General features: G+C 43.9%; 1 protein-coding gene across 2 annotated transcripts in view; it reads left to right on the top strand.

Moving 5' to 3' along the window:
• The window catches only part of FAT3 (FAT atypical cadherin 3), a 488,418-nt gene that overhangs the window by 419,260 nt on the left and 56,931 nt on the right, over nt 1–12,227 (top strand). For both annotated transcript variants that reach the window (XM_069469075.1, XM_069469074.1), the window contains exon 13: nt 11,422–11,811. In XM_069469075.1, coding sequence (XP_069325176.1) covers nt 11,422–11,811 — 390 coding nt within the window. The remainder of the gene's footprint in view (nt 1–11,421; nt 11,812–12,227) is intronic.

Raw genomic sequence — 12,227 nt, 5'->3', positions numbered from 1 at the left:
TTAGTCTTCTAGAACTGCAATAGCAAAGTACTGTAGACTGAGTGGCTTAAACAACAGAAAGGTATTTTCTCATAGTCTGGAGTCTGGAAATCTAAGTTCAGGGTGCCAGCGTTGGTCATGTTTTGTCAAAGACTCTCTTTCCGGTTTGCATACAGCTGCCTTCTTGCTGCGTGGCCTTTCCTAGGTACATCTGGGTGGGAAGAAAGAAGATCGTTTCTCCTACTCCTCCTATAAGACCACTAATACCATCTCATTAGGATCTCACCCCTATGATCTCATTTAACTTTAATTACCTCCAGCAGCCTTATCTCCAACACAGTCTCATTGGAAATTAGGGATTCAACATATGAATTTTAGGGGAACACCCTTCAGTCCACAACATTCTTTCTTGCTCTTTTGGATCACTTGTCCCTGGGGGCACCACAGCTGTGGTGTTGTGAGGCAGCCCTGTAAAAGGGCCGCAGGGCAAGGGATCAAGGCCTGCCGACAGCTACACAGGTGAGCTCGAAAATAGACCCACACTCCCCACCGTCATTCGAGCCTTCGGATGAGACCACAGCCCTGCCAGACAGCTTGACTGCAACCTCATGAGACACCTTGAGCTAGACACAGCCATCTAAGCAACGTCTTGATTCCTGACCTATAGAAACCATGGAATAATACATTTTTGTCATTTTATGCTGTTAAATTCTGGGGAAATTTGGCAGAGAGCAATAGAGCACTAATACGCTAATGCAAGTCCATGGACATCCTGAATTCTGTCACATGTCCTTAAGCATCCCCAATCATAGGCATTATTCTTCCACAGGCTCCACTCTCTGAGGAGCCAGGGATGTGGCATGCAGGTCAGTGGCAGTCAAAGCAGAGCCCAGCCTCAGGGAGGGGTGGTTCAGCCATGTGGGGAGCACAGGTGCTTTGACATGGTCAGGAGAGCAGTGATGACATGAAGCTGTCGGCGGCTGCTTGCTGCTGCTCTCACAGACTCACAGGCGCTCCTTGGGGCACCCGGCCCCCTTCCCGTGGAAACGTAGTCCTAGGAGATCTTAGGGTATTATCACTGGAAAGGCCCTAAGACAAAATCCAGTTAAAACCCCAAGAAGGAAACTGAGACCCAGGGACAAAAAGACTTTCCCAAAATGACGTAGTTAGTGGCCAGAGCTGGATCTAAAAGGAGGCTGTAATCACCTCAGTCAGATGCTTTCTTCTGTATTCCCATAATTTCTACTAGAAAACATTTCAAGAGGGCTTCATTCAATTCTGGTTTCAGCCTGTTTTCTCTTAAGTATCAAATATTCTATGTTTTTCCTAATGCCCTAGAAATCGGTACCTCTAAGCTGCATGGATCAGTGATTTAATGTTTATTTTTCCCTTCCCCAAAGCTCCGATATTCTCTGAAGTGTTAAATCTTAGAAGGCAGCTGAGGGACTATTAAAATGTCAGTAAAAATTAAATAATCCTCCCTAAAGACTGAGAGACATGAGTCATTCTCTGGAGGACGTTGTGGTCGAAGCCCTTTGTCTGTTGGAGATATCAAAAAATATGATCTTCTGTTTGACGCCTTTCTCCAGAGAGCTCAAAAAACTTGCACATGTAATCTGACTAGGGAAAGAACAGATCTTGATCCTCTCACCTACAGATGGAGAAACTGAGGTTCAAAAAGGTTAAGTGGCTTTTCCCAGGGCCTCTGTCAAATGGATAGTGATCCGAGCAAAGGGCTTTGGGGCCCTGGAAACCCCCCGCTGAATTCTCTGCCCTCACCAGTGCGAGGGCACCTTCTGCAGCGATGCAGCCACCCGGCAGGACCGTGGCACCTACAATTTCTGTGTCACATCTCCCTGTCCCTTTGGGAAGTGACATCATATGTGGCTTTGGGATGAGGCCTGATTAAATACCCCAGTTCCAACCCCAACTAGCTGTCTGACTGTGAAGGAGTCCCCCAACCCCGCTAAACCTCCCTTTCCTCTCTGGAAGCTGGTTATCAGCCTTGGCTGTGTGTCAGAGCCCTCTGGGGAGCTTTTAAAAATAAACAGGATAAACAGACAAATAGGCAAGGGTCCCACCTCCAAAATCTGATTCAGAAAGTCTGGGATAGGGCTGGACTTTTTTTTTTCCCCTCTGTAGTTGACTGTGATACCTTTCCCCATTTAGGAGTCTTTGCATTTGACACATATAAGTTGTTATTATTATCCTTTTTAAAATCCAATTTCTTCTAAACAGGGGTCAAAACACATGTTGTCAAATGAAACAGCTGATTCTTTCCAGGGTTATCTCAGGGAAGTATTTTAGCCCTGTCACCCACTGGCAAGGAATCCTGCCTTCTATTGTAACGGCGGTTCTTTCCCACAAGTGCCCTCATGTGCATGCCACTTCATTTGGTAGATGCCACAGGCCGATAACAGGCCTCTGAGCAGCTAAGGTGGATCAGCCCTGGTCCAACACGCAGCAGTGCGGAGGATGGATTTCAGGGAGTGCTAGCGTGGCTGGGAGAATTTCCATCCACCCTGGGCATTTTGCGCAGCAAATCCAGGGACCCTAAGCTTTGACTTCCTGCTTTTCCAGGGCATGTTGAGGCTCAGTGGAGTGTGCCTATCAGCCTTGCTGCAGGATGTATCCTCTCACTTCACCTTGTGAAGCCTCCTTGACAGGCATGATTATGTTGTCCATCATCTGCCGGGGAGCTCTTTTAATAACTTCTCACATATTACAGAACACTTCCCACCCACACACCCTCCCAACTCACTCCCTCCGATCTTTCTTCTTCTCTCTCTGCTAACTTATCCATTAACTTAGGCCCCCAGTTTCTAGTTTACTCTGGCTATCATTGGTTATAAAAGCTCTGGTAACTTGCAGTTGGCTCTGAAAACAGACAGTTTCAGCTGCTACCATTCTATGCCTAGGATTTAGCAGTACCAAACCCTTTACCCTTCTCTGAGTATACCTTGTAATTTCAGCATTCTTAACTCACACATTTTCCCATCACCTGAAATACCCTTTTTTCCTGTCACTTTTCCACCTTCGTGCTTCTGGCAACTCCTGTCTTTCATTCATGACCAAATTCAGTTGTTTTTTTCTCTTGGAAACTCCCTTGACCACCCTCTCCGACAATCAACTGTAAACATGTTTGTCTCCTAAGAAATGGGACCCCTCCGAGGCTGATGGAGCTGAGTTCCATCTTTCTTTGGATCCCCAAGCCCGCCATGCAGCAGGAGTCCTTAAGTACTTATCGGATGGATGAATGAATCGATTCAATGGTCGTACTTCGTGGCCCATATAGGAAACATTTTGAGTTTGTTTGTTGGGTAGTGGTCCAGCACAGAAGTTCTATGCACCAGTAAAGATGGAGTTTTGAGTACTTAGTTGATGAATGAATTTATTTACATTTACCCTTCCCAGGCCCAGCATAGTGCCAAGCCAAAGATAGTTGAAAGAGTTTATACCCAGGTATCACAGAAGGTAGTCTCACCCAGCAGTGGGGGCAGCTTTATGGGTGTGCAGCCTGTGCAGTGGAACAGCGACCCCTTTGCTTGGAAGGGCCTCCTGCCTGGTTTAATGCTCTGCTGTGGCTGTGTTGAGCTTCTTAATATTTTTTTTTTGAACAAAGGGCCCTGCATTTTTATTTTGTGTGGGAACCCACAATCTTGTTACCGGTCCTACCTGGCAGAGCTACTGCCAGTTCAGTTGGCAAGTCCTTGGGAGATTTTTGGTGCAATCATCAGGATCTCCTGGAGTCTGTGACTGGTGCTGCTTTTTGTCTTTTTTGACTTTTCAAAAAGCCAACGGGCTGCTGACCCAAAGAGTTGGGATTCTGCCTGCGGGAAGGTGCCAGCTTCAGTCATCACCCAGTGAAGAATTTTTAAAAGGCACTTAAAACAGAAGTAATTAGGGAGTCTATTTAAAATTAATTGCCAACTTAAAAAGTAATTGCTAATTCCATGGGCCTCCTCATGGCAACTTTCTGTTTTATTTCATATCATCCGAAGGCATATTTCAAACAGAGGAAAAAAGAGCAGTTAGTTTAAGCCATTTCAGTAGAATGGGATTTTATTTGCCCTCCTCAAAGGATGAGAGAATTTTAGGCTAGCCATTTTCTTTGCCTACTTAATTTAAATGTAAAAAGTAGTTTTAAACAAAGTTCCTTGAAATAACTTTATAATGAGACCTTTAACAAAAGTGATTTTCTAAGTAAAGTCAGTGTATTTCTGAGGATAAACTAAAATAAGGAATGGAAACACCCAAAAAAAGAAGCCTATAGAGTATGTATTTTTTCCTACAATTATTAATATTTCAAATGATATGTATGTTGAGAATTAAAACTGACCTGGAAAATAACTTGAAAATTTGACTACTCTCCAAAATTGAAATTAAAGAAATATTTTCCATGTACCTTTTTATAATAGCTCTTTTACTTATTACACACATACTGTGTGTCCACTGTATAAAACCTGGAAGGATAAGCAAAAAGGAAAAACAAGTCACTTTTAACCATGGTTACCATTTTAATAGAAGTACCTTTTGCTTCTTTTTTTTTTTTTAAGAAAAATGGGCTCATAAACTAGATATTATTTTGTAATCTGCTTTTTACAATGCCTGGCAAACATATTTCCATGTCATTATATATTCTTTTACATTTTTATGTGACATTGTATATAGTAGTCTATATACATGATATGAATGTACCAGAATGTATTCAACCAGTCCTAATTGTTGGAAAATTGAGTAGATACCAGTTTTTTCCACAAATGCAAACATCTATTTAGCAGTAACTTTTTATAGATCTATGAATGTTTCACATACATTTTTAAATATTAAATATTCCTGATTTCTCCATGTTGCCCCCTTTTGAGGTTCTCTCATTCCTTTAACACATGCATGTGCAATGGGCATATATGTGCAGTATGTGCATCACCTGTGTACATTGCACTAGCGTGATCATGTACTTGCTTTGGTCCTCAGGTTGTTTCTTCTGCTGTTCGACATTCATCCTTTCTGTGTGCCAGGTCTGTGCTCAGTACTGAGGTACAAAGATGAATAAGTCACAGTCCCTTTACCTAAAAGGCACATAAATCTAGTGGGAGAGAGGAGGACACACATATGACTAATGATAATGCAAAAATAGAGGCCAAAATAATAAGGGATCACAGAGGATGAAGTAACTAGGGAAACTAGGGAAGCTGTTCCAGAGGAGATCCTGCAAAGGATATGGAGGCTTTTAGTAAGAGAAGGAGGGAAGAGAACATTCTGAGTAGAAGGAAAGCACAAGCCTGGAGAAATAAATGTGTGTGGTGTCATCAGGTGTCACAGGAGCAGACAGTACAGGATGGAAGTGGAGCCAGAGATGACACTGGAAGGGTAGGTTGGGACTAAATTGTAAAGGACTAGAATGCCATTCTCAAAAGTTTTTGCTTCCATCTGTAAGAAGTTGGAGTCAGGGACTCTCTTGAGCAGATGGGGTAGGTCTGGATCCAGAGTTGTAGGAATGTAACTCTGGTTTGGCCAAGAGGGGATAGACGCTGCAGCAGTTAGCAATTGTCTCTCAAAGCAGTCTAGGCAAGAGAGGATGGGAGCCTCACCTGGCTGGGATACCTGGCCACAAGACATTCAGGAGCTTTCTCGGAGGTAGAATCCAAAGAACTCAGCATTCCGATTCATGTGAGAAAAGGAAGTTGGGGGAAGACATGCAGGAAACTCTAAACTATTATGTCTAGTTTAAGGAATTCCTCATCAGGTTGCCAAGCTCCCAGAGACAGGAATGATGTCTTCAGGGCTTCCCTTCCCCTCAATTCAGCGCCAAGGGTAGTCAAACACAGGTGGCACTGGGAAAATCTTTACTAAATGGAAGTATCATAGCCAGTGTCTCCTGTGTCTTCCACTTCTCAAATGAAACAACTCTGTCTTTTAAGGGTAAGGCCGTAGCGAAGGAACGCAATGACATATTCAAGAACCAGAGCTCTGTTTATCATTTATCTTCAAAGGATAATCCTTATAGTTTTTAATAAGAGCATGACTTAATCACCAAGCCTGGGTCATAAAGACTGTGAAATCTAAACATACTTGTGGAATTTCAAGTGCTGATGAATAGGCATTAATAAAGCCGGGAGAAAGTATTGGTTCAAAATCAAGTTATTATTAATAGATTGCTGTGGCATGGGGTCGGGGAACAAACCGAACTACAGTAGGACAGGAAGAAACTTAAAAGGATGATTGACATGTTCTGTGTCTTGATGAGGGCAGTGGTTCCATGAAGGTGCGTCAGAATGTATGAGCTGGACATTTCAAATGTGTTTGGGTTATTATACACGAATTATGACACCTCACTGAAGCTGAGATAAAAATAAGTGATTAGAACTAAAATTAAAAGTGTTACTAGTGTTGAAATTGTTTCAAATTATTTCTTCCTCAGATACCTACTCCATAAAAATTTGAATTTGAAAAGCGTTTTTATAGCAATTTAGTGCAGCCCACAGTTTTTGTGTGCCACCTGTGGGCCGGATCCTGTGCAGTGACAGAGGGCATAGCGGTGAATGTCAGAGACAAGCTCTGCAAAGAAGAAGTCAGAGCAGCTGCCAACATAAGATACCAAAGCAAGCATAACATTTCTCCTGCTGGTTTCTTAAGCTTAGGGTGCCTCATCTTAGGAGGAAAAGAGAAAATATTTTTTAAAGACTAAGTCAAAAAAATTGCAATGTATTTTCTATGTTGGTGATTCTTGCCATTTTGCTTCAGTGCTGATTCTAACACCTTTAACAATCTCAGACATAGAGCTGAGTTATTCTGACACTGGGTTAGATTAGATCCTTGGAGATGATCCTATCCCTGGGGGTTATTTCTCACTGAAGTAGGAGCATCTGTATAACCATAAGCTATATGTGTGAATCCTGAGCATTTAACCAAATGGCATGAGTCTGCTGTGTTAAAGTTTTCTTCCCATCCAGAAGATTCAAGCAACTCCTCATGATCTAGCTTTTTAAAAATTTTTGTGGAGATAAGGGTCTCACCATGTTGCCCAGGCTGGTTTTGAAGTCCTGACCTCAAGCCATCCTCCCACCTCAGCCTCTTGCGTAGCTGGGACCACAGGTGTGAGCCACTGTGCCTTGCTTAATCCAGCTTAATATGAATTTTTTTCTATGTTGGTTTTGGCCCACTTAAGCCCAGGTCCAGCAACTTAATGAGCAGTTGTGGTGGGGAGGGTCTCTTGGAAATAGAAATGGAACCAGCTTCATTTGTTTAAGTGCTGGAAGATAATCTTAGACCTTAACTGACCTGAGTTCTGCCATTCTCAAAATAAACACCCAGCGAATGTACACTTGTATAGTTCGGGCAGACAATAGGCTAGAGGCGAGGTCTCCTGTCTTCCAGGACTATTACTACAATGCCTTCATTTTAAAGCATTTAAAACTTTGACTTTTAGGTGCAGTTCCATATTCAAAAAGTCCATCTTTCCATTTGGCCAAATTGAGAGGAATCTAGACTCCATTTAGAAACCTTCAATGGAGAGAACATAGATGCCTGTGGCAACCCATCCCAGGTTCTCACAGCCTTCCCTACTATTCCTTCCTCCAGCCCCACTCCACAAAATGCCATAACCTATTACTCCCTTTGAGCAAATAGGGATTTTAGTCATTCTCTTTTGCCTTGATTTTAATCCTCTGAAGGTCTGCCTGCTCCATTTGCCACAGACAACGTGCAGAAACTTCACTTACAATGAAAGTCAGACGTCTCTTGGTAGCCTGGCATTTCAGCATTTAAAGAACCTAAGTAGCTCCATCCTCATTAAATTAGGCTCAGATTGGAGAGGAGAATTACATACTTAAAAACACAGATGCAAAATGATGGATTAATGTTATACCATGATATAACACATCTTGACATGCAGTAGGAGCGTTAGACCAATTAGCAGGCAAGTCTTCTACTCGGGTTCATCTTTTCTGCTGCGTATGTAGAAGGGATGGCAATTTGAAGGATGGCGTTTATCAAACCCCTTTGGAGAGAAAGTTTCCACTTCAGTGATGTGACCTGCATTCATTTAACAAAGACAGCACCCCATCACCTGGGAACACGGCAAAGACCCAGTGCTACCCCAAAAGTACTGCCTCCAAATTGGCATTTATGCTTCTGACTTTATTTCTAAAAATTATTGAAATCTATTGCAATTGTGTCTAAACTGGAATTTTAATATGCTCCAAAGGTATATCCTGCTCTTTTCTTAAGAGCTAGCAAATCATAAGTGATGCCATTTAGCAGGGTTTTTTTGGCCTGGGTTCCCCACCCCCACCCCTTTTCTGATCTTGCGTCCATGTTAGTCCGATTGGTAACAGAAAGGAGAAGGGAACAATAAATCTCCCAGTACCTCCTGGTGTGAATGCCCAAGATACTGTCAGAAGCAAAATGTATGGGGACGTGGGGGGAGCGTGGGTCAGCGACTTGCTGGGGGGAAGGGATGGTTTTCTGCTAGGGTAAAGCAGAAAAACCCTGTCGCGGAGCTTAAATTAACAGAATCTGCCCGGAGGGGAGCCGTGGTCTTTGTGTGGCTGATTAATGTCAGCCCCGTAAACGCAGCACTTCAACCGCGGGCTAGCCCGCTGAGCAGGAAGCTTGGAGAACAACGGCGTCTCCCGCTTCAGAGCCCGGCTGAGTGCCTCTGAACAGGACTGAAGAGAAAGCTGCAGCCCTGGAACGCAGGTGATATAATTAGATTTCAGCTTTCTGTCCCAGTGAAGGAAACACCGGAGACCCTCAAAAGCACCTTCCCTTCTGGCCTTGCTGCGGCAGGGCGGCAGTGTGTAAATCCAGCCCCTCCCTCTCCTAACTCAGCTGATCGGAGCACCATGGCTTTCAGAACAGTGAGTTAGACATTACCTTCCTCCCTGACTGATCTTCGGGCCTGAAGAGGAAAAACGTCCAGGCACAGATCTGAAATCCCTTAAGGGGACTGAGCAAAGAGCCTAGAGAAAACAGGACTTAGCTTGTTGTCCCTCGTGTTTACCTAAAAATGCAGGTGGCACCAGGCAAGTCCATCAGCCCTTGGGTAATGCATCAGTGGAATGGGTTTTGTAGTTGCCAGCACATGTTCTCGTAAAAGACCCAGCATACATTTCCTGCCTACTCGTCTTCTTGGCAAGAGCAGTGTACCATATGCTGAGGGTGGAAGTTAAATCCGTAGGGAATGTATGTGATTTGAAAACTTATGTGGTATATTTATGTCAATCGCTGATGTGTTTCCATAAATGCATTTTTGTGACTTTGAGAGGCATCCGGAGACCATTGAATCAGTCAAGGCAGCTTCTGGGGCATGTGGCCTATTCTGACACCGAGACAGGGCTATTTGTTTTCCAGGTGCAAGTTTGATCACCTCTGCCACCCTTTGTGTATTCAACCCAGGAATTTATGTTGAAGAATTTAATCTTGCAGCCACTCCAGAAATAGCTGAAAGCATCCCCGAAACCTCTACCCTGCAGCCTTATTTCAAGGGGCAGCGAAAGAAGAGGAAAGCCTTCTTGTTTTTAATCCCAGTACCAATAAAATCAGAGGATGATGTTTATACATCACAGGGTGGTTGTTTTGAAAGAGAAATAAAAATAAATAATGAAACTTTGGAAAAAATGGACTCTCTGGAATGGAACCAAGAACAAGTGCTCAGTGTTGACCTTTTGGTTAAAGCCACATAATGCAATTTATGTCATCCCCTCCAGATATATGACTTTATTGGTTTGCTGGGAATTTAGGCTTAAGGGAAATTGTATATTGGGTAAGTAAAATGTTTAGCTCTTAATTGCCAAATGAAGTGTTATAATAAAAGAAAAAAAAAAAAAAAACATGGCTAGGCCCTCCCCTCTAAGAGCTTATGTTCTAGGGTTCCGTGATTCTCAAAGGACATTTTCAGACGGTTTTCATAGCTAAAGACCCATGACTAATAACTGTCTTCATTAGAGCATTTAGGATTAGAATGGTGCTTTTTCATCCTACAAAGTTGTTCCATTTTCCTTCTTATACGTCTTAATGACTAAAGTGAATTTGAGGTTTATAAACTGCTTTGAAGTGCTGAGATCCTCCATGAAAACAGTTAAATCAATCTTCAGAACCAGAAGTCAATCCAGCCCAACCATTATTCAGTAATTTGTTGGCTGTTGATGGACATTTTCTGGTTGATATGTTTAAGCTTTAGTATATATTAATGTAAAATAGCATTTTGGTAACTGCATTTCTTGAAGTCTTAGAGCTGGAGAGCACCCTTGGACTAGGTCCTTTCCCTTCCTGGGAAGGGCCTTGGATTTATTTTTTCCCTCTGTAGTTCCTTATGACCTCATCCATTCTCTGTGATTGACAATGCTTAAGTGTATAGCTCTGGCTTGGCCCTCTCTTCTGAACTCCAGACTCCTCTGTCTGACTTGCTGCTTGACATCTCCATTTGATCGTCAAATGCACATCTCAGACTCCATCTGTCCAGAACGGGGCTTCTGGTCTTTCATTCAAAACCTAGTCCTTCTGCAGCCCTCTCCATCTCAGCTAACAGTTATACCCTCTCTTTCTAGTTGCTCAGGCCGAAACCTAAGAGTCGTCTTAGAAGCCTCTCTTTCTCTCACATTCCATACCTTGCCAGCTCCACAATCAGAAAACATTCCTTACTCACCACCTCCAAGTTCAGAATACATCCAGGACCCCCTCACTTCCCACCACCTGTGTGCTCAGAATAGATCTGGAACCTGACCCCTCCCCCACTTCCCACCACGTCCCACCACGTCCCACACTGGCTCGGCTCCCCTGTGCCTGCCACCAGCATCACATGCCCGTATCCCTGCAGGAGGCTGAGCACTGGCCTCCCTGCCTCCTTCCTGGCTGCGCTTCAGTCTGTTCACAACCTGCAGCAGGAGGGATGCTGTCAAAATTTAAGCCACAGCCCATGACTGCCCTCTCAGAGCCCTCCAGGGGTCCCCCTCACCACCACACCCCCACTAAAATGGAAAAATTTCTTCAAGAAATCTGGGAATCTTCTCCATTGCTAAAACCTCTAGCACCTAGAATAGTGCCTGTTAGATTCTAGATAAATATTTGTTGAAGTCATTAATTGAGTGATTAATTTCTATTTCTCCTTCCGTGGCACATCTATACCCACGCATCTATTAGCATCTGAGAGTTTTCCTTAAACATTTATGGGAGGATGGGTTGTATGTTAAGAATATCCAACTATTGCTGACATTTGTTGTCAATATTTTCCCAATTTCTTTACTTTGTAATTTAGTTGTTTTTTTGTTTGTTTGTTTTTTACAAACTAAAGTTTACATTTTCATAGGACCACAGCTGTCTGTTTCTGTAATGACTATTTTCCTTTGCGTGGCCCTTCAAAAGTCAGCAAAGCCATAACATCCCAGTGCAGATCGCCTGGCCACGTTCCTGTCCGCTCACGTTCCTGTGTCGCTCCCACAGGCATCAACAGGAAGGTCGTGTACTCCCTGGCGGACTCGGCCGATGGGGTCTTCTCCATCGACAGCTCGTCGGGCATCCTTATCCTGGAGCAGCCGCTGGACCGCGAGCAGCAGTCTTCCTACAACATCAGCGTGCGGGCCACCGACCAGAGTCCCGGGCAGGCCCTGTCCTCTCTCGCCATCGTCACCATCACCGTCCTGGACATTAATGACAACCCCCCTGTGTTCGAGAGGAGGGACTACCTGGTGACAGTGCCTGAGGACACTTCTCCTGGCACCCAAGTCCTTGCTGTTTTTGCCACCAGCAAAGATATCGGCACAAATGCTGAGATTACGTATCTCATCCGGTCTGGGAATGAACAGGGGAAATTTAGGATCAACCCAAAGACAGGTGGGTAAACAGCAGCCTACTTGAAATTCAGGGTTCACTATCCTGTTTCTCCTCCCAACACTCTCACTGCCCTTCTGGGTGGGTGGTTTTTCTTTCCTCCTCATACCTCCTTTGCAGTGGAAACAAATCTGGTAGCAGGGCTGGCTCGCAGACCCCAGAATTCCCCCCCTCCAGCACTCAGCTTCTAAGGCTGGCCCTGCTAAATTTAAGCTCCTAGCTGTAGGCTTACTTGGCAAATACCTGACCCCCAGCTTGGCTCCAGGATTTCTAGATGGGAGGGCTTGGGGGCAGCAGTGTGGTTCCTGGATGGAGAAAGGAAATAGTATTTGTATTCCAAGTGCAGAGTTTGTTTCTCTCTTTTCTGTTTGCTTTTTTACCTAAATCACACGTGCATATGTTGGAAAATACTCCTGGAG

Source organism: Eulemur rufifrons, chromosome 6 (assembly GCF_041146395.1).
Source record: "Eulemur rufifrons isolate Redbay chromosome 6, OSU_ERuf_1, whole genome shotgun sequence".
Taxonomy (NCBI): Eukaryota; Metazoa; Chordata; class Mammalia; order Primates; family Lemuridae; genus Eulemur; species Eulemur rufifrons.
Note: the sequence above shows the minus strand (reverse complement) of the source record. Positions and strands in the feature narration are given on the sequence as shown.